General features: G+C 46.3%; 1 protein-coding gene across 2 annotated transcripts in view; it reads right to left on the minus strand.

Annotated features, from left to right (window-relative positions):
* Positions 1-23,555, minus strand: part of PHIP (pleckstrin homology domain interacting protein) — a 546,843-nt gene that overhangs the window by 414,795 nt on the left and 108,493 nt on the right. For both annotated transcript variants that reach the window (XM_063916855.1, XM_063916854.1), the window contains exons 8-10: positions 20,103-20,324; positions 19,367-19,467; positions 15,167-15,237 (exon numbers count right to left, since the gene is read on the minus strand). In XM_063916855.1, the coding sequence (XP_063772925.1) occupies positions 15,167-15,237; positions 19,367-19,467; positions 20,103-20,324 (394 nt within the window). The remainder of the gene's footprint in view (positions 1-15,166; positions 15,238-19,366; positions 19,468-20,102; positions 20,325-23,555) is intronic.

A 23,555-nucleotide genomic window follows, 5' to 3' on the forward strand; every position in this document is an offset into this window, starting at 1 on the left:
CTCTGAAAAAAGAATTTTGTTAAGTTTTTTATTTTCAGGGAGCACTGCTGGCAACAGGCTCCCCTCATCGTGGGACTGAGGAGAGAGAAGCAGACCTACTTAACCGATAGGCTCTGCTTCTTAGTCTACTGGACACCATTAGCTCCAGAGGGAGTCGGGACGCAGGTCTCCCCTTGCCGTTCGTCCCAGAGCCGCGACGCCGTCCTCCTCACAGAGCCGGAAGACAGAAGCCGGGTGAGTATAAGAAGAAAGAAGACTTCAACGGCAGCAGAAGACTTCAGATCTTACTTGAGGTAAGCGCGCAGCGGTAACGCTGCGCGCCATTGCTCCCACACACACTGCAGGCACGGATGGGTGCAGGGCGGGCGCCCTGGGCAGCAATAAAAACCTCTAGGACTGGCAAATACATATATATAGGCTGCGGAGGCAGTAGATATAAAAATCCCCCGCCAGTACTACAAAATTGAGCGGGACCAAAGCCCGCCGCTGGAGGGGGCGGAGATTGATTCCACAGCACTAACCAGCTCCATTTTCTCCACAGAGCACAGCAGAGAAGCTGGCTCCCCGGACTCTCCCCTGCTGAACACGGTGACGAGGGGGGGTCATTTGTAGAGCGCATTGAGTATTATACAGATAATTATATATAAAAGCGCTATATTATCTGGGAATTTGTTTCCAGTGTCAGATGGCGCTGGGTGTGTGCTGGCATACTCTCTCTCTGTCTCTCCAAAGGGCCTTATTTGGGAACTGTCTCCATATAAATATATCCCTGTGTGTGGGGGTGTCGGTACGAGTGTGTCGACGTGTGAAGCGGAAGGCTCATCTAAGGAGGAGGTGGAGCATATGATTGTGGTGTCTCCGTCGGCAACGCCGACACCTGATTGGTTGGACATGTGGAATGTTTTGAATGCAAATGTGACTTTATTACATAAGAGATTGGACAAAGCAGAGTCCAGGGAAAAAGCAGGGAGTCAATCCATGGCTTTGACTGTGTAACAAGACCCTTCAGGGTCTCAAAAACGTTCTCGATCCCAAATAGCAGACACTGATACCGACACGGATTCTGTCTCCAGTGTCGACTACGATGATGCAAGGTTACACCCAAGGGTGGCCAAAAGTATTCATTATATGATTATTGCAATAAAAGATGTTTTGCATATCACAGATGACCCCTTTGTCCCCGACACGAGGGTGCGCATGTATAAGGAAAAGAAACCTGAGGTAACCTTTCCGCCATCTCATGAGCTGAACGAGTTATTTGAAAAAGCTTGGGAAACTCCAGACAAAAAACTGCAGATTCCCAAGAGGATTCTTATGGCGTATCCTTTCCCTGCACAGGTGGGAATCCACGCTCAGGGTGGACAAGGCTTTAACGCGCTTGTCCAAGAAGGTGGCGCTACCGTCTCCGGACACGCAGCCCTCAAGGATCCTGCTAATTGCAGACAGGAAACTACCTTAAAATCTATTCATACGCATACGGGTGCTTTACTCAGACCGGCAATAGCATCAGCATGGGTATGTAGCGCAGTTGCAGCTTGGACAGATACCTTGTCAGCTGACTTAGATACCCTAGACAGGGATACTATTTTATTGACCTTAGGTCACATTAAAGAGACGCTCAAAGAGACGTTGGGCTGCTAGGTTCGAGAGCCAACGCCATGGCGATTTCTGGTAGGTGAGCCCTGTGGACCCGCCAATGGACGGGTGATGCCGACTCAAAGAAGCATATGGAGGTTTTACCTTACAAGGGTGAAGTTTTATTTGGGGAAAGTCTCGCGGACCTAGTTTCCACAGCTATCGCGGGTATATCTACTTTTTTGCCTTTTGTTCCCCCACAGCAAAAGAAAACTCCACAATATCAGATGCAGTCTTTTCGGTCGCATAAGTCCAGAAGAGGTCGGGGCTCATCCTTCCTCGCCAGAGGTAAGGGTAGAGGGAAAAAGAACGCCTGCTTCGGCTAATTCCCAGGAACAGAAGTCCTTCCCGGCTTCTTCTAAATCCACCGCATGACGCTGGGGCTCCACTGAGGGAGTCCACTCCGGTGGGGGCACGTCTTCGACTCTTCAGCCAGGTCTGGGTTCTGTCAGACGTGGATCCTTGGGCGATGGAAATTGTATCCCAAGGCTACAAACTGGAATTCGTAGAGGTGCCCCCTCACCGATTTTTCAAGTCGGCCTTGCCAGCTTCTCCCCCAGAGAGGGCAGTAGTGTTAGCTGCAATTCAAAAGCTGTGTCAACAGCAAGTGATCATCAAGGTTCCCCTAGTCCAGGCATGTCCAACCTGCGGCCCTCCAGCTGTTGAGAAACTACACATCCCAGCATGCCCTGACACAGCTTTAGCATTCTCTGACAGCAAAACAGTGTCAGGGCATGCTGGGATATGTAGTTTCACAACAGCTGGAGGGCCGCAGGTTGGACATGCCTGCCCTAGTCCAACAGGGGAAAGGGTACTATTCAACGCTGTTCGTGGTCCCGAAGCCGGATGGTTCGTTCAGACCCATTATAAATCTAAAATCCCTAAACCGGTACTTAAAAAAGTTCAAATTCAAGATGGAATCGCTCCGGGCAGTGATCTCCAGTCTGGAAGGGGGGGGGGGATTTTTATGATGTCACTAGACTTAAAGGATGCATACCTTCATGTTCCCATATATCCTCCTCATCAGGAGTACCTGAGATTCGCTGTACAGGACTGTCATTACCAGTTTCAGACGTCGCCGTTTGGGCTTTCCAAGGCCCCGAGGATTTTCACCAAGGTGATGGCGGAGATGATGGTGCTCCTGCGCAGGCAGGGAGTCACAATTATCCTGTACTTGGACGATCTCCTGATAAAAGAGAGATCGAGAGATCAATTGCTGAAAAGCGTGTCGCTCTCCCTGAGAGTGCTACAACAGCACGGTTGGATTCTAAATCTGCTAAAGTCACAATTGATTCCAACGACTCGACTATCATTCCTAGGCATGATTCTGGACACGGAACAGAAGAAGGTTTTTCTCCCGATGGAAAAAGTCCAGGACCTCCAGAACATGGTCAGAGACCTGCTAAAACCAAAAAGTGTGTCTGTTCATCAATGCACTCGAGTTCTGGGGAAAATGGTGGCAGCCTACGAGGCCATCCCATTCGGCAGGTTTCATGCGAGGACATTTCAGTGGGACCTTCTGGACAAGAGGTCGGGGTCCCATCTACAAATACATCAGAAAATAAGCCTGTCCACCAGGGCCAGGATGTCGCTCCTGTGGTGGCTGCAGATTGCTCACCTTCTAGAGGGTCCCAGGTTCGGCATTCAGTACGCGAGCCTCCGAGGATGGGGAGCAGTCACACAAGGAAGGAATTTTCAGGGACTGTGGTCAAGCCAGGAGGCTTGCCTACACATCAACATACTGGAATTGAGGGCCATATACAACGGCCTACGACAAGCGGAGAATATTCTTCGCGACCTAGCGGTTCTGATTCAATCAGACAACGTCACAGCCGTGGCTCATGTAAACCGCCAAGGCGGGACAAGGAGCAGAGTGGCAATGGCGGAAGCCACCAGGATTCTGCGCTGAGCAGAGTGGCAATGGCGGAAGCCACCAGGATTCTGCGCTGGGCAGAAAATCACGTAAGCGCTCTGTCAGCGGTATTCATTCCGGGAGTGGACAACTGGGAAGCAGACTTCCTCAGCAGACACGATCTCCATCCAGGAGAGTGGGGACTTCATCAAGAAGTTTTTGCAAAGATAACAAGTCTTTGGGGACTTCCTCAAATAGACATGATGGCGTCCCGCCTCAACAAGAAGCTTCGGAGGTATTTTGCCAGGGCAAGGGACCCTCAGGAAGTAGCGGTGGATGCTCTCATTACACCATGGGTGTTTCAGTCGGTCTGTGTGTTCCCTCCTCTTCCTCTCAAAAATATTGAGAATCATAAGACAAAAAAGAGTGCAGACAATACTCATTGTTCCAGATTGGCCTCGAAGGGCCTGGTATGCAGATCTTCAGGAAATGCTCACAGAAGATCCGTGGCCTCTTCCTCTCAGGGAGGACCTGTTACAGCAGGGGCCCTGCGTGTTCCAAGACTTACCGCGGTTACGTTTGACGGCATGGCGTTTGAACACCGAATCCTAGCTGGGAAAGGTGTTCCAGAAGAAGTCATCCCTACGCTGATAAAGGCTAGGAAGGAGGTGACGGCGAAACATCATCACCGTATCTGGAGGAAGTATGTTTCTTGGTGTGAAGCCAAGAATGCTCCTACGGAGGATTTCCATCTGGGCCGTTTTCTCCACTTTCTACAGACAGGAGTGGATATGGGCCTGAGGTTAGGCTCCATTAAGGTACAAATTTCGGACCTATCTATATTCTTTCAGAAGGAATTGGCTTCTCTCCCACAAGTCCAGAGTTTTGTAAAGGGAGTGCTGCACATCCAGCCTCCTTTTGTGCCCCCAGTGGCACCATGGGACCTTAACGTGGTATTACGGTTCCTAAAATATCACTGGTTTGAGCCGCTTCAGACGGTTGAATTAAAATTTCTCACTTGGAAGGTGGTCATGTTGTTGGCCTTGGCATCTGCGAGGCGGGTGTCCGAATTGGCTGCCTTGTCTCACAAGAGCCCCTATCTGATTTTCCATGTGGATAGAGCGGAGTTGAGGACTCGTCCTCAAATTTTGACCAAGATGGTTTCATCATTTCATATGAACCAACCTATTGTGGTGCCTGTGGCTACGGGTGACTGGGAGGACTCCAAGTCCCTGGATGTAGTCAGGGCCTTAAAAATCTATGTAGCCAGGACGGCTCGGGTTAGGAAAACAGAAGCACTGTTTGTCCTGTATGCAGCCAACAAAGTTGACGCTCCTGCTTCGAAGCAGACTATTGCTCGCTGGATCTGTAACACGATTCAGCAGGCTCATTCTACGGCAGGATTGCAGTTACCAAATTCGGTAAAGGCCCATTCCACTAGGAAGATGGGCTCTACTTGGGCGGCTGCCCGAAGTGTCTTGGATTTACAGCTTTGCCGAGCAGCTACCTGGTTGGGTTCAAACACTTTTGCAAAGTTCTATAAGTTTGATACCCTGGCTGATGAGGACCTTGCGTTTGCTCAGTCGGTGCTGTAGAGTCATCCGCACTCTCCCGCCCGGTCTGGAGCTTTGGTATAAACCCCATGGTCCTTACGGAGTCCCCAGCATCCTCTAGGACGCAAGAGAAAATTAAAAAAAAATTCTCCCAGTCCGTAGAGCAGAGGTTCTCAAACTCTGTCCTCGGGGGCCCACACAGTGCATGTTTTGCAGGTAACCCAGCAGGTGCACAGGTGTATTAATAACTCACTGACACATTTTAAAAGGTCCACAGGTGGAGCTAATTATTTCACTTGTGATTCTGTGAGGAGACCTGCAAAACATGCACTGTGTGGGCCCCCGAGGACCGAGTTTGAGAACCTCTGCCGTAGAGGATGCTGGGCGCCCGTTCCAGTGCGGACTATTTTCTGCAAGGCTTGTATATAGTTGTTGCTTACATAAAGGTTAGGTTACAGTTGAAATCAGTCTTTGCCTGATACTGTTTGATGCATACTGTTAACTGGTTGCATATATTCCATGTTATACGGTGTGGATGGTCTGGGCTGGTATGAATCTTGCCCTTGGATTACAAAATCCTTTCCTCGTACTGTCCGTCTCCTCTGGGCACAGTTCTCTGAGGACTGGAGGAGGGGCATAGAGGGAGGAGCCAGTGCACACAAATTCTAAAGTTCTTTATAGTGCCAATGTCTCCTGCGGAGCCCGTCTATACCCCATGGTCCTTACGGAGTCCCCAGCATCCTCTACGGACTAGGAGAAAAAGATTTACCGGTAGGTTTAAAAAAAAAATTTCTTCCATCTTCCTTTCCTGTTCTCTGCCACTGCTTTTTTACATTTCCCCTCCTTTCCATTCTATTTTCCCAAATCCGATCGATTTCGCTGTGTACTCCCTAATTACTTTCACATATGACCTCCACATTTTGTGTAATTTCAGTCAACGCTAGAGGGTTGAACGTCCCAGAAAAAAGGGTTAAAGCTCTCTGTACTTTCCGTGTTGAAAAGGCGGACGTTGTCCTAGTACAAGAGACATTTCTGTTACTCCTCATCTCCAAACCTCAGTTTAGGAATAACGTAGTTCCCACTTCTTATTACTGTAATTACGCCAAATCGAAATCAAAGGGTGTTGCTATTGTGGTTGCCATACACTTACACGTTATTCTTAATTGAAAATAAGAATGTTTTAAGCATTAGTCCTACTTATTACTTATAATTAAAGAATTCTGAATATTAATACAAAATGGAAAACGCAAACGCACTTTTCAAAAAAAACACACAAAAGATGTTAGGCATTAGCACTGGACATGCCACTGGCATTAAACAATTTAAAAAAAAATAAGATTTTAAACCTACCGGTAAATCTTTTTCTCGTAGTCCGTAGAGGATGCTGGGACTCCGTAAGGACCATGGGTAATAGACGGGCTCCGAAGGAGACATGGGCACTTTAAGACTTTAGACTCTGGGTGTGCACTGGCTCCTCCCTCTATGCCCCTCCTCCAGACCTCAGTTAGAGAAACTGTGCCCTGAGTAGACGGACAGTACAAGGAAAGGATTTTTGTAATCCAAGGGCAAGATTCATACCAGCCACACCGTATAACTTGTGATATACTACCCAGTTAACAGTATGAAAACACAGCATCAGTCCAAAACCGATGAAACTGTAACATAACCCTTATGTAAGCAATAACTATATACAAGTCTTGCAGAAGTAGTCCGCACTTGGGACGGGCGCCCAGCATCCTCTACGGACTACGAGAAAAAGATTTACACGTAGGTTTAAAATCTTATTTTCTCTAACGTCCTAGAGGATGCTGGGACTCCGTAAGGACCATGGGGATTATACCAAAGCTCCCAAACGGGCGGGAGAGTGCGGATGACTCTGCAGCACTGATTGAGCAAACAGGAGGTCCTCCTCAGCCAGGGTATCAAACTTATAGAACTTTGCAATGGTGTTTGACCCCGACCAAGTAGCAGCTCGGCAAAGCTGTAGTGCAGAGACCCCTCGGGCAGCCGCCCAAGAAGAGCCCACCTTCCTAGTGGAATGGGCTTTAACCGATTTCGGTAATGGCAATCCTGCCGTAGAATGCACCTGCTGAATAGAGTTACAGATCCAGCAAGCAATAGTCCGCTTTGAAGCAGGGCCGCCAACTTTGTTGGCTGCATACAGGACAAACAGTGCTTCTGTTTTTCTGATCCTAGCCGTTCTGGCCACAAAAATTTTCAAAGCCCTGACCACATCAAGGGACTCTGAATCCTCCAAGTCACGTGTAGCCACAGGCACGACAATAGGTTGGTTCATATGAAAGGATGAGACCACCTTAGGCAGGAATTGAGGACGGGTCCGCAATTCCGCTCTATCCATATGGAAAACCAGATAGGGGCTTTTATGTGACAAAGCCGCCAATTACGACACTCGCCTAGCCGAAGCCAAGGCTAACAACATGACCACCTTCCAGGTGAGATATTTCAACTCCACTGTTTTAAGTGGTCCAAACCAATGTGACTTAAGGAACTTAACACCAAGTTAAGGTCCCAAGGCGCCACCGGAGGTACAAAAGGAGGCTGAATATGCAGTACTCCCTTCACAAAAGTCTGTACTTCAGGTAATGAGGCCAATTCCTTTTGAAAGAAAATGGATAAGGCCGAGATTTGAACTTTAATGGAGCCTAATTTTAGGCCTAAATTCACTCCAGTTTGTAGGAAGTGAAGAAAACGGCCCAGGTGGAATTCTTCCGTAGAAGCATTCCTGGCCTCACACCAAGTAACATATTTTCTCCATATTCGGTGATAATAGTTAGATGTCACGTCCTTCCTAGCCTTTATTAGCGTAGGAATGACCTCATCCGGAATACCTTTTTCCGCTAGTTTCGGCGTTCAACCGCCATGCCGTCAAACGCAGCCGCGGTAAGTCTTGGAACAGACAGGGACCTTGTTGTAACAGGTCCTGCCTTAGAGGAAGAGGCCACGGATCTTCTGTGAGCATTTCTTGCAGATCCGGATACCAGGTCCTTCGTGGCCAATCTGGAACAATGAGAATTGTTCTCACTCCTCTTTTTCTTATTATCCTTAACACCTTGGGTAAGAGAGGAAGAGGAGGAAACACATATACCGACTGGAACACCCACGGTGTCACTAGGGCGCCCACAGCTACCGCCTGAGGGTCTCTTGACCTGGCGCAATACCTTTGTAGCTTTTTTTTGAGACGGGACGCCATCATGTCTATTTGGGGCAGTCCCCATCGACTTGCAATCTGCGCGAAGACTTCATGATGAAGTCCCCACTCTCCCGGATGCAGATCGTGTCTGCTGAGGAAGTCTGCTTCCCAGTTGTCCACTCCCGGAATGAACACTGCTGACAGAGCGCTTACATGATTCTCCGCCCAGCGAAGAATCCTGGTGGCTTCCGCCATTGCCACTCTACTCCTTGTGCCGCCTTGGCGGTTTACATGAGCCACTGCGGTGATTTTGTATGACTGGATCAGAACTGGTCGATTGCGAAGTAAGATCTCCGCTTGACGTAGGGCATTGTATATGGCCCTTAGTTCCAGGATGTTGATGTGAAGACAAGTCTCTTGACTTGACCAAAGTCCCTGGAAATTACTTCCCTGTGTGACTGCTCCCCAACCTCGGAGGCTCGCGTCCGTGGTCACCAGGATCCAGTCCTGAATGTCGAACCTGCGGCCCTCTAGAAGGTGAGCCCTGTTTAGCCACCACAGGAGAGATACTCTGGCCCTGGGGGACAGGGTGATCCTCTCATGCAATTGCAGATACGATCTGGACCATTTGTCCAATAGGTTCCATTGGAAGGTCCTTGCATGGAATCTGCCGTATGGAATGGCTTCGTATGTTGCCACCATCTTTCCCAGGACTTGAGTGCAATGATATACTGACACTTGTTTTGGTTTCAACAAGTTCATGACTAGAGTCATGAGTTCCTGTGCTTTTTCTATCGGAAGAAAAACCCTTTTCTGGTCTGTGTCCAGAATCATGCCCAAGAAGGGCAGACGAGTCGTAGGATTCAGCTGCGACTTTGGAATATTGAGAATCCAGCCGTGTCGCTGTAACACCTTCAGTGAAAGTGATACGCTGCTCAGCAACTTCTCCCTTGATCTCGCTTTTATGAGGAGATCATCCAAGTACGAGATAATTGTGACACCCTGCTTGCGCAGGAGCAGTCCCATTACCTTGGTGAAAATTCTCGGGGCCGTGGAAAGCCCAAACGGCAACGTCTGAAATTGGTAATGACAATCCTGTACCGCAAATCTCAGGTACGCCTGATGAGGAGGATATATGGGGACATGCAGGTATGCATCCTTTATGTCCAGAGACACCAAAAAATCTCCCCCTTCCAGGCTGGCGATGACCGCCCTGAGCGATTCCATCTTGAACTTGAACCGTTTTAAGTAAAGGTTCAGTGATTTTAAATTCAAAATGGGTCTGACCGAACCGTCCGGTTTCGGAACCACAGAGTTGAGTAGTACCCCTGCCCCTCTTTGAAGCAGGGGAACCTCTACCACCACTTGTTGCAGACACAATTTGTGAATTGCCTGTAAAACTATCCCTTTCCAGGGGTTGTTTCGGTAGGGCCGATTTGAAAAACCGGCGAGGAGGCACTTCTTCGAATTCTAGCTTGTAACCCTGGGAAACAATTTCTATTGCCCATGGATCCACCTGTGAGTGAACCCAGATGTGGCTGAACAGTCGAAGACGTGCCCCCACAGGAGCAGACTCCCTCAGGGGAGCCCCAGCGTCATGCGGCGGATTTAGCAGAGGCCGGGGAGGACTTCTGTTCCTGGGAACTAGCTGTGGTGTGCAGCTTCTTCCCTCTGCCCTTACCTCTGGCAAGAAAGGACGATCCACGTGCTCTCTTGCTTTTATTGGAACGAAAGGACTGATAATGAGGCGCTTTCTTAGATTGTGAGGAAATATATGGCAAAAAATTTGATTTACCTGCCGTAGCCGTGGAGACGAGATCCGAGAGGCCCTCTCCGAACAATTCCTCACCCTTGTAAGGCAACAACTCCATATGCCTCTTGGAGTCTGCATCACCCGTCCACTGCCGGGTCCATAAGCCACGCCTAGCAGAAATAGACATAGCGTTTATTCTGGAACCCAGTAAACTAATGTCTCTTTGAGCATCTCATATATAAGACAGCATGTTTTATATGCCATAGAGTCATTAAAATGGTATCCTTATCAAGAATCTCAATATCTGCTGATAAGGAATCTGTCCATGCTGCTACAGCACTACAAACCCAGGCCGACGCAAAAGCCGGTCTGAGTAACGTACCAGAATGTGCGTAAATGGACTTCAAGGTAACCTCCTGCTTGCGGTCAGCAGGATCCTTGAGGGTAGCTGTATCTTGGGATGGAAGCGCTATCTTTTTTGATAAGCGTGTTAAAGCTTTGTCCACCCTAGGGGAGGATTCCCACCGTATTCTGTCCTATGACGGGAAAGGATACGCTATAAGAATCCTTTTGAGAATCTGCAGTTTTTTTGTCTGGAATTTCCCACGCTTTTTCGCATAAATCGTTCAGTTCATGTGAGGAAGGAAAGGTGACCTCTGGTTTCTTTTCCTTAAATATGTGCACCCTCGTGTCAGGGACAGGGGGTTCCTCAGTGATATGCAAAACATCTTTTATAGCGATAATCATATATCGAATACATTTTGCCACCCTTGGCTGCCATTTTTCATCTTCGTAGTCGACACTGGAGTCTGAGTCCGTGTCGGTATCTGGGTCAGCTATTTGGGATAGTGGGCGCTTCTGAGACCCCGAAGGTCCCGGCGACATTGGGACAGGCATGGGTTGACTCCCTGACTGTAACCCAGCTTCAGCTTTGTCTAATCTTTTGTGCAGTAAATTAACATTTGCACTCAAAACATTCCACATATCCATCCAGTCACGTGTCGGCACTGCTGACTGAGACCTAGCATTCATACACTCCCCCTCCTCCTTAGATGAGCCTTCAATCTCAGACATGTCGACACACGCGTAACGACACACCGCACACAAACACAGGGAAGCCCCTTTTTCTGAAGACAGGTTCCCCACCAGGCCCTTTGGAGAGACAGAGAGAGAGTATGCCAGCACACCCCCCAGCGCTATATGACCCAGGAAAAACACAGTCTGTTTACCTAGTAGCGCTTTGTAATCTGTATTGCGCCAAATATGTGCACCCCCTCTACTTAAAAAACCCTCTTTCACCGTGTGTCAAGCAGGGGAAGAGTCCGGGGAGCTTCCGCTCAGCGGTGCTGTGGAGAAAAGATGGCGCTGGTGAGTGCTGAAGGAGAAGCCCCGCCCCCTCGGCGGCGGGCTTCTGTCCCGCTCGAAATAATTCAAATTATGGCGGGGGCTCTCTATATACATGTACAGTGCCCAGCTGCACATGTATACACACTTATATGCCATATAGGAGGTTTAAATTGCTGCCCAGGGCGCGCCCCCCTGCGCCCTGCACCCTTACAGTGACCGGAGTGTGTGTGGTGAATGGGAGCAATGGCGTACAGCTGCAGTGCTGTGCGTTACCTCCGTGAAGAATCTTAAGTCTTCTGCCGCCTGTGATGATCTTTTCCTCACATACTCACCCAGCTTCTATCTTCCGGCTCTGCGAGGAGGACGGCGGCGCGGCTCTGGGACGGACGGCTAGGGTGAGACCTGCGTACCGATCCCTCTGGAGCTAATGGTGTCCAGTAGCCTAAGAAACAGAGCCCTGAAACTCAGAGAAGTGGGTCTGTTTCTCTCTCCACAGTCCCTCGATGCAGGGAGTCTGTTGCCAGCAGGCTCCCTGAAAATAAAAAACCTAACAAAATACTTTCTTTACAGGAAACTCAGGAGAGCTCCTGAAATGCACCCAGCTCCTCTGGGCACAGTATCAAACTGAGGTCTGGAGGAGGGGCATAGAAGGAGGAGCCAGTGCACACCTAGAGTCAAAGGGGTATATGCAATAGCGGGCGAATTGGCAAAAAAGGCGAATTCCGGGACGTTTTCGCCTCCAAAAATCAATTCGCCTATGCAGTGCAGTCATTTTTCGCAAAAAAACGGCCCGTCAAAATTCGCCTTTTCTCAATTCGCCTTTTTCCGAATTCGCCTTTTCTGCAATGGTACAGATGCTGCAATTCGCCTCCAGCATATTCAATTCAAGTTTGGAAATTCACCTGCAGTGCTTTTAGACAGCAAATTCGCGATTTTCAATCCGCCACACTTTGGAGGGTGAAAACAAATAAAAAAATTTTAAACATGGTTTTTTTGGTGTTTTTTTTTTTTGGGAATAGCAGATCTATTTATATTAGAAGGGATTAGGTTTTTTTTTGTTTTTTTTTGGGGGAGGCACAAATATTATTTATATATTTTTTAAAATAATATTTTTTTTTTTTTTTTATTGCTGGAACGGTAAAATCAGAAAAAAAAATGGCGTGGGGTCCCCCCTCCAAAGCATAACCAGCCTCGGGCTCATTGAGCTGGTCCTGGTTCTAAAAATGCGGGGGAAAAATTGACAGGGGATCCCCCGTATTTTTAAAACCAGCACCGGGCTCTGCGCCTGGTGCTGGTGCCAAAAATACGGGGGACAAAAAGAGTAGGGGTCCCCCGTATTTTTAACACCAGCATCGGGCTCCACTAGCTGGACAGATAATGCCACAGCCGGGGGTCACTTTTATGCCGTGCCCTGCGGCCGTGGCATCAAATATCCAACTAGTCACCCCTGGCCGGGGTACCCTGGGGGAGTGGGGACCCCTTCAATCAAGGGGTCCCCCCCCCCCCAGCCACCCAAGGGCCAGGGGTGAAGCCCGAGGCTGTCCCCCCCCATCCAATGGGCTGCGGATGGGGGGGCTGATAGCCTTTGTGTTCAAAAAAAAGATATTGTTTTTTCCATTAGTACTACAAGTCCCAGCAAGCCTCCCCCGCAAGCTGGTACTTGGAGAACCACAAGTACCAGCATGCGGGAGAAAAACGGGCCCGCTGGTACCTGTAGTTCTAATGGAAAAAAAATACCCAAATAAAAACAGGACACAGACACCGTCGACAGTAAAACTTTATTACACACTGCCGACACACACATACTTACCTATGTTCACACGCCGACATCGGTCCTCTTCTCCATGTAGAATCCCGGGGTACCTGAAAATAAAAGATCAATATACTCACCTCAACAGGCTCCAGAGATAAATCCACGTACTTGGCAAAAAAAGAAAGCGCATTTACCCGCACCAAAAACGGACTGAAAGGGGTCCCATGCTGACACATGGGACACCTTTCCACGATTAAGATCTGTCAGTGACAGCTGTCACTGACAGGTCTCTAAGCCAATCAGGAAGCGCAACTTCGTTGCGCTCACCTGATTGGCTGATCGCTGTGACAGCGCATCGCACAGCTCCCTCCATTATATTCAATGGTGGGAACTTAGCGGCTAGCGGTGAGGTCACCCGCCGGTCAGCGGTTGACCGGCGGGTGACCCCACCGCTAGCTGCTAAGTTCCCACCATTGAAAGTAATGGAGCGGCTTTGCGAGGCGCTGTCAGAGTACAGACGGCGTCCAGCCAATCAGGTGAGCGCCACGGCAGTAGCGCTTCCTGATTGGCTGAAGGGACATCAGTGACAGGAGTCACGTGATGTCCCGGCATTCGGGGGAAGGGATCTGATGTGAAAACATTGGACCCCTTTCAGTCCGGTATGGCTCGGTGTTCGGTTTGTTTTTTTACAAAGTACGTGGATTTACCTCTGGACCTCTGGACGCTGGAAGGTGAGTATAATTTTTTGACAGGTACCCTCGGATCGTCGGAGATCGTTGCAGTCGGCGTGTCAACACAGGTAAGTATGTGTGTGTCGGCGTATGAAATAAAGTTTTACTATCAAGGTGTGTGTGTCCTGTTTTTATTTGGGTATTTTTTTCCCAGTAGTACTACAGGTACCAGCGGGCCCGTTTTTCTCCCGCATGCTGGTACTTGTGGTTCTCCAAGTACCAGCTTGCGGGGGAGGCTTGCTGGGACTTGTAGTACTAATGGAAAAAACAATATCTTTTTTTTTAACACAAAGGCTATCAGCCCTCCCATCCGCAGCCCATTGGATGGGGGGGGACAGCCTCGGGCTTCACCCCTGGCCCTTGGGTGGCTGGGGGGGGGGGACCCCTTGATTGAAGGGGTCCCCACTCCCCCAGGGTACCCCGGCCAGGGGTGACTAGTTGGATATTTGATGCCACGGCCGCAGGGCACTATATAAAAGTGACCCCCGGCTGTGGCATTATCTGTCCAGCTAGTGGAGCCCGATGCTGGTGTTAAAAATACGGGGGACCCCTACTCGTTTTGTCCCCCGTATTTTTGGCACCAGCATCAGGCGCAGAGCCCGGTGCTGGTTTTAAAAATACGGGGGATCCCTGCCCGATTTTTCCCCTGCATTTTTAGAACCAGGACCAGCTCGATGAGCCCGAGGCTGGTTATGCTTTGGAGGGGGGACCCCACGCCATTTTTTTTTCGGGTTTTTCCCCGTTTTTTCCCGTTTTTTAAAATCGCGGTAAAATCCGCAAAATCGGCCGATTTTCGCCCGCGACTCTGGCGAATCCGTTTTTCATTGCATATGGTGAATTCCGGAAGCCACCTTCCGGAATTCACCTGGCGAATTTGGTCGAATTGAAAAAACGGCGATAATTGCCGCGATTTCGCCCGCTATTGCATATACCCCAAAGTATTTCTTAAAGTGCCCATGTCTCCTGCGGAGCCCGTCTATTCCCTATGGTCCTTACGGAGTCCCAGCATCCTCTAGGACGTTAGAGAAAATACTTGAGGCATTTTCAATTCCCAGTCTGTTGTGAAGCTTCAACTGAACTAAACCAAAAGAAGAAAACAATTATTTCTACACTAGCTGAAGATGCTTGAAGACCATAAGCAATCCGAACGTGGAATACCACTTCCCTTATAAGCTTTTCTTAGAAAGTCATGGTGCTGTGCCTGTAGTCACAACATAATAAAAAAAAAAGTGTTTTTAACGTCAAAAAATTAAGGTTAAACCTGCCAACCCTGACAAATAGTAATTTTTACAATATATTATATACTTAAACGTTTTTAAAGGAATATCAGAATATAATTGCTATATAAACAAGTCAATGTCATAAACATGGGGAAATTAAAGGCTGCTTACCCGAACTAAATGAGGAACAAATCATCTGAACACCAGGTCGAGGTCGCTCTGTATACTTTGTGGGCCGAGGGCTATACAAGTAAATCAGAAAAATATTTCACACATGCAGTCAGCTTGATGATCGTACTAAAATTACCATGTTTAGTCAGTGGAATTTTTCTTTTTGCACATTTTCATCGAAATCTACATATTTTCCCCAAACCCAATTCTCATTTTATCACCAATTGCAAAAATAGGATATATCATGCCTCACAAAGTCAGGTAAGATATATTAAGTGTCAAATTCCCTTTTGACCTGAATGTAGATAAATACATCTTTAACAATGTTATTATGACACCCTTAAATGCGGTCATTCTGACCTCAAGTGAGACCTAATTGCCAATATGAACATGTACTATATAGGTCTAAAAACGACACCATTCAATGTAGAAATTTTAACAAGGTTAAACAATGGTTGGAAAATTTAGAATAAAAACTATTTAATTTTCTGGTGTGGCTATACTAACGGTGCTAAATTAACAATAGGAAAATCATGAAAGTATTCCTGCTCAATGCTTATAAAACAAGATGTTTCTACCAATAAATACATATGACCAAGAAAATAAAATAGCTTTACCCAGCAGAGCGCAGAAAGGCTATTTAATTAAATAGCCTTTTTAACTAGCCCAAGATCAGGGATTACTGCGTGGACACCCAATGTTTCCACGTAAACTGTGGAATCAATGGGTTTTCCCCATGCATGAAGCCACGTTTGGGACATTTTCTCGCTGACTTACCTTACAGCTCCATGAGCTGTAAGGAAAAGTCCCACATCAGGGATTTATGTATTAATATGCCAAACAGTCTGCTTTTAAAGTGTTTCTTCTAGAACAAAATGCTCATAATTAGAGCTTTACTTAAAGTACAACAAAGACTTTTTTGAATGATACTGTAAGTTTTTGCATTTCCATTTTGTACCAAAAATACATAAGCAGTTAGGGCCGGATTCAATTATACCCCTTTCACACCGCAGCTTTAACCTGGTAAATTGCAGATTTTTCAGCCTTCCTAAACGGTTCTAGCTGCGATGTGAAAGGGCCACCTTGAATTTACCGTTTTCAAAATACTGGTATTTTGAAACGGTTAAAAAGCAGGGTCCTACCCGGTTCAGAACCGATTCACTGTGCAATGTGAAAGGCTCTGAAACGGAATTTCCAAGCCACAGGAGGTGATAGGCTGCCTCCATGTGTGATGTCACCAGGCAGAAGCAGGAAGCTGAAGGAAAAACACATCAGACACATGAGAGTGGGTTTAGAAGCGTTTTCTTACTGCAAATATAATTATACAATGGCAACTTGGAGTGATGAAGAAGTGAGGGAGCTGCTAAGAATCAGAGGGGATAAAGAAATCTGCAGACAAATAACTGGGACAGTCAAGGATGCACTCATATATAAAAACATGGTTAAAATGCTTGAAGCTGCTGGGTTCCATCGTATGACTATCCAAATTATTAATAATTAATAATTATTAATAATGTGTGGGCCAGAAAAGTCCATTTATAATGACAACCACTGTTTTCTATGGGTGAAACGGGTTCAGTGTGAAAGGTACCAAAACAGTAATGAAATGGTAATATACTGGTTACAACATGCGATGTGAAGGGGGTTTAACTGCTCAGACCCGTTTTAAGAACCGTTTAAAGAACAGTTTCAAAAGCAGGTTTTGCGATGTGAAAGCAGCATTAGTCGCAGTAATTAACTGCGGGCTAATTGGTCCGCCAGGGTTATTCAATGACAGCTGATGTCAGCCAGCAATGCAGGCTGCACTTAACATGGATTTCTGTTCAAACCTGATGCTTGAACTAAAATCCACAGTAAATGCTCTTATCATGGGTGCCACGAACGCGTTAACTCATAACTTCTGGGTACTTTTCCCAGAATCTATAGGTTAGCATGTGTTAGCTGCAAATTTACCACGCAAAAAAACAGGGGATGTAATTGAATAGCCTTGGGCGTAAAGCCAGAGGCTACCACTTTTTTCCCAATGCAGTGAATTAGTTCAGCTAACTGAATCCGACCCACAGTATGTACACTAGTTTAAAATCAGTCAACAGCTATAGATTGCCAGAAACACTCTAGTGTACAGAAAATGCTGCCACATTTGCTTCTATTTTTCAATTAAAATCAAATAACTTACCACAATAGCTCACAAACAAATAAAAAAAAACCTGTAGCCCACTGTTGCCATGCAGGATCAAGCCTTAACTTGTTTTGACTACAGCTGAACCCCAAACTCATGTTCTGCGAAGTCTAGCACTGGGCTGTTTGGCAAAATGGGGAGAGGGCACGCTGCCCATTTTAATAATTGTTACATCTATGGTCAGACATAAAAACTTGTAATTCTACACTAGACATCAAATCCGGGATGTGAGCATAAGGTAATTCAGTAGAGTAAGCAAACAATGTACAATTCTCTCAAAGTACTACCTGGTGCAAGTCATATCACAGAGTTTCAATATTAGCAACACACTTTATGTGACATCATGAAATCATACAGTGATAATAAAAAGTCTTGTATATATGTATAGGAATACAGATATACATGTATACAGGTCTAAGAATACCTAAACAAATAAACTTGCATACCTGCTCGTAACTTAACATATGAAATGCATAAAAATATGAGCAATCTGTGTGAAAGTCATTAGTTGCCGGATCATTCTGGTATCCGATACACAAAAGGCACATTTGTTCGATTATGAATTTTGCCACCATCTTCAAAATATGGCTCATTTTGTTTGCTTGATATTTTATATCAGATACGTTGACAATTACAGAGTTGTGTATACAGTGAAAAGGTATTTTAAAAATTATAAGGGCTTCATTTTGTGTTCCCAAAACCCTTGCATGCTAGGATAAAAGCTAGACAAAAGCTAAAAATAAAAAAGGTACACACATAATACTGCTTTTAATACATTTGACCTTCCTTCAGATAAGTTTACAAAAGGTCAACTTGTGTTTACAAGTTTAAACTGTATTGCTGCATGTTAGACCCATTAAAATTGAACAAAAAGCATTTAAAATGACACACAAGTCAAGGACAAATATGTATGGTCTTAGGACCTAATTCTGAGTTGATCGCAGCAGCAAATTTGTTAGCAGTTGGGCAAAACCATGTGCACTGCAGGAGGGGCAGATATAAGATGTGCAGAGAGAGTTAGATTTGGGTGGGGTGTATTCAAACTGAAATCTATATTGCAGTGTAAAAATAAAGCAGCCAGTATTTACCCTGCACAGAAACAAAATAACCCACCCAAATCTAACTCTCTCTGCAAATGTTATATCTGCCCCCCTGCAGTGCACATGGTTTTGCCCAATTGCTAACAAACTTGCTGCTGCGATCAACTCAGAATTACCCCCTTAATCACCTTTTACTTTCATGCCAACGGGATTCGAGAGGGTGCTCATGTAAAAGTCGTTAAAAGAAGGCTTACTTCAAATACTGCTCATCTAACCGGTCACTTATTGGTGCTCAGAATATCAACAAAATATAAAATCCATTTCAAAATGAAATTGCTAAACATTGTCTATTTTTCCCCACCATTATCAGACTGCCTTATAGGTCCATGAAGGTTTGCTCAAAATCAGAAGTTAAAAGTTCCTGGAAACATATATGATCGAAGATTTTGAATAAGTCTTTTTTTTAGTAAAGCCTCATAGAAACAGATCAAGACTGTGATGATGTGATTACACAGACACAACCAAAAACAGTCCCTTATCATGCTTAGAACGGTCCAATTTACATGTGTATACCATCATTAAATCAAATGGCGAGTCAAATGTTTTTGTTTTGCCATGGAGAGGGTGCACTTGGTACTTGTGGAAAAAATGATGGATTAGATAAGGTCATAAAATACATTATTACACCTTTCCGAACTGAACCAGATTTTAAATGCAACATAAAATAGCTACTAGATTAGGAATACTAACTAGATTTTCAAAGTGTATTGTAAATACAGACCACATAACACTAATACAACAAATAAGTTGTTAGGCAAAATCATTTCAAAAGGAACCCAATGTCATAAGCCTGCTCAATGGTCACGCACAGCGAAAAGTCTTCATGGAATGGAAGAGCTGTACACTTATTAACTGAAGAGGGATTAGCAGTAATTTCAATATAACACTGAACAGTTAGGGGCATACGAAAATACAACTTACTTTATTTTCAAAGTCCCTGCATCCCAAAGCCAGAAGCAAATGGTTCCATCTGCTCCAGTAGAAGAGAGGTATCTTTTAGATCCATTGCACAATGGAGAAAACTGTAAGGTTAAAACAGAATGATCATAATAATCTCATTTACCCCAAAGTGTGGCACACAGCAGAGTAACCAACTAAGGCAGTCAGGAATCACAACAGGATTGTAAAGCATTCTAAAAATGTATAGCTATAACCTTTGATTATAATCTGCCAACAAAAGCCACGAGTAGTCAAACCAATGTATTGCATGCCAGCCCATGGGAACTTACACTCCTAACACTCATCAAAACATGCAATCATAATAATCTGGCCAACTATTGTTCAGAAGTTGCAATTTCACAAAAAAAGCCTACCTAATAACGGGGACTTTCCTAATACAGAATGAGCTTGGAATTTATAGAAAATTATTTAAAGTTAATTTATTGGTTGCATTTCTAAGGTTTTTGTTTCTTTTGTGGGCAGTGAAAACAAATATTAATTTACTGCATTTACTGTAAATTAATTACAGGACTTTTGATATTAAGAACTGCAATCTGTAATGTAATTTGTTTTTCAATGTTACAACAATCCACATTATCAGTAAATTTTCATTGTGACATTTAGAGAAGACTAAATATGTAGTGCTCCTTGTGTTAAAAGAAGAGCACATCCAATACACATTGCAGCCTGCATTGCAAATCTGGAGAAAAGATATTACCTGTAGTGATGTAATTGATGCACTGTGACCCTGTAGAATGGCTAGTGGTGCACATGTCCTTAAACACCAGATTCTGATCATTTTGTCACAGCTTCCAGCAGCTATCATTGTATTTTCATAATTCACGGCCATATCAGAGATTTCTGCTGCATGTCCTCTTAAAGTTGCAAGGAGACGACCATCATCTGTTGCCCATATTTTTACCAAGCAGTCATCAGAACCCTATGGTTTCGCAACATGTTGGTTAGTTATGCAAAGTAACCAGAAGTTTTCCAGGCTACAAGATTAAATATCTACAGCTTGGTACATACTTCCCCGGAAGATCAGACCGTTTATACAATCCTTCTGCAGACCTGCTCGCAGATTCTACAGCCAAACCTCGCTACACACTTGTCCAATTTTTCAGCAGACCAATCTGTGACCAATTCTGCTAAAAAAATGTATTTGGCTGTGGGAGGAGGGGGATACATTAATGATGAATGTATATCATTATAATGGTCAATGGGGAATTGGGAGAGCATTTTAAGGTTCTCAAAAGAAAAAGAAAAAAAACGCAGGTCCCCTCCAAAAGGCATAACCAGCCCCGGGCTCTTTGAGCCACCCTGGTCCAAAAAATACGGGGAACAAAACATGTAGGGGTCCCACCGTATTTAATGAACCAGCACTTGGTTCTTGGAGCTGGCCCTGGTTCTAAATATATGGGGAACAAAAGGAGTAGGGATCTCCCATATTTTCAGAACAAGCACCGGGGCTCCACTAGCAGGGGAGTAATGTCATAGCCAGAGGACACACTTGACAGGGCCCCAAGCCGAAGCATCCATCCCCCCTATTCAGCCGAGGCATTCCTGGGGAATATCCCCCATCCCCAATAAAGGGGTCCACCCTCTTCACATACACCCAAGACCAGGGCTGAAGCCTGGGGCTATCTCCGGCAGCCCCAAGCTGGGGGTGCCGAATTGATAGTCCACTAGTTAAATAATACAATACTGTCTTTTACAGGAGGATTACAGGTCCCAGCAAGCCTCCTCTACATTCTGGTACTTGGGGACCCACATATACCAGCATGCGGGGCATTAAGGGCACGCTGGTACCTAAAACGAAAAAAAAAAAAAAAAAGACACCAAATGTTTTTAGATTTTATTATGCAGCACCCGCACCAGGAGGGCAACGGCCTTTAAGCTCTTTTGCATGGCCGCCGCCTATCCAGGACTTCCTACGTCTTCTCTCTTCAGGAGCTCTTTACTGCTCCTTCTCCGCCATCGGACTGACAGCCGCTGCTTTGCGCTGGCTAATATTAGCAGGTACAGCCCACCAGCCAGCCGCCATGCCCACGCCGCATCCCACCATCGCCACGTGCCCTCCGCTGCCAACACCGCGTCCCCAAGTACAGCCCAGTCTGCATCCTGCCATCATGCTCTGCGTCTGCAGCAACAGTGGACGATGCTGGGATCCCTACGGATCCTGCACCACCACCACACTGATAGTGTGCTGGGCTGCCAAGACCGGAGATCAGTCGCCAGCTCCAGTCTCTGCAGCCTACACACTACAATGTCGATCGCTTGGAGCGCAGTTGGGTTCAAGTTTTTAAGCAGGTTTAAAACAAGGAGACCTGACAGGCGTCAAGGATTAGATGTGCGGGTCGGTCAGCAGAGGGTACACACTTGTCCAATGTTGGGCAAAACCACTGGTCGGAAGGGTTGGGTACAGGATCCCGGCGGTCTGAATCCCAACCGTCAGGATACCAGCTGGGGGGCAAGCGTAACGAAGCCCCTTTCAGGCTCACTATGCTCGCAATGCTGAGGGCTCCTGGTTCGCTTTGCTCGCCACAGGATCTATGGCGAAAAGCTGTGGTGGTGCTGCTGGCATTCTAGCGGTCGGGATTACGACGTCTGTATTTTGACCGTCGGGATTCCAACTACATCCTGGTCGGAAGTCTGATCTCCCAGGGATTGGACAAATGTGTACTCAGCTTATGTGTATGATATAGTTTATTGTAGCATACGGCCTGATGTTTACTTAAACACTGGGCTAATTATGTCCTTTGATCAGCATGCCAGTTATGGTCAAATGTAATCAGACCTTCTACATTAGATTCAGTGAAGCTGGGTACATATTGAGAAGATATTGTCCCAAATAATTGTTTCCGGCAAAATCAGAACGAAAATTCGGGCATATCGCTCAGTGTTTATGCCTGATTTGAGAGTGCCCCACAGTCGCTAGTGACATCGCCAGGTTGGACCTGCTGCACGGCCAACAGGGCAATAAATCTAATGACGGCAGCATGTGAAGTGAAATAATGACACCGCTCAATGTGTACCCATGATCCAAAATGACGGCCCGCCGGAGCAGCATGGTCGGCTGGGTACACACCATCCCAGTGTGTACCCTGCTTAAAGGGCAGCTGTGGCTGAGTGGTGCAGAAATGTGTAAATGGACTAAATGTTTAAATGACAGTGTAATGATCTATTTAAAAAAAAAATAATAATAAGATTTTAAACCTACCGGTAAATCTTTTTCTCGTAGTCCGTAGAGGATGCTGGGACTCCGTAAGGACCATGGGGATAGACGGGCTCCGCAGGAGACATGGGCACTTTAAGAAAGACTTTGGATCTGGGTGTGCACTGGCTCCTCCCTCTATGCCCCTCCCCCAGACCTCAGTTAGAGAAACTGTGCCCAGAGGAGACGGACAGTACGAGGAAAGGATTTTTGTTAATCTAAGGGCAAGATTCATACCAGCCGCACCAATCACACCGTATAACTTGTGATATACTTACCAGTTAACAGTATGAAACAACAACATATCGGTCCAAAACCGACAAAACTATAACACAACCCTTATGAAAGCAATAACTATATACAAGTCTTGCAGAAGTAGTCCGCACTTGGGACGGGCGCCCAGCATCCTCTACGGACTACGAGAAAAAGATTTACCGGTAGGTTTTTAAAATCTTATTTTCTCTAACGTCCTAGAGGATGCTGGGGACTCCGTAAGGACCATGGGGATTATACCAAAGCTCCCAAACGGGCGGGAGAGTGCGGATGACTCTGCAGCACCGATTGAGCAAACAGGAGGTCCTCCTCAGCCAGGGTATCAAACTTATAGAACTTTGCAAAGGTGTTTGACCCCGACCAAGTAGCAGCTCGGCACAGCTGTAGTGCCGAGACCCCTCGAGCAGCCGCCCAAGACGAGCCCACCTTCCTAGTGGAATGGGCCTTAACCGATTTTGGTAACGGCAATCCTGCCGTAGAATGCACCTGCTGAATCGTGTTACAGATCCAGCGAGCAATAGTCTGCTTTGAAGCAGGGCCGCCAACTTTGTTGGCTGCATACAGGACAAACAGTGTTTCTGTTTTTCTGATCCTAGCCGTTCTGGCCAAGTAAATCTTCAAAGCCCTGACCACATCAAGGGACTCTGAATCCTCCAAGTCACGTGTAGCCACAGGCACGACAAT

Source organism: Pseudophryne corroboree, chromosome 4 (genome assembly GCF_028390025.1).
Source record: "Pseudophryne corroboree isolate aPseCor3 chromosome 4, aPseCor3.hap2, whole genome shotgun sequence".
Classification (NCBI taxonomy): Eukaryota; Metazoa; Chordata; class Amphibia; order Anura; family Myobatrachidae; genus Pseudophryne; species Pseudophryne corroboree.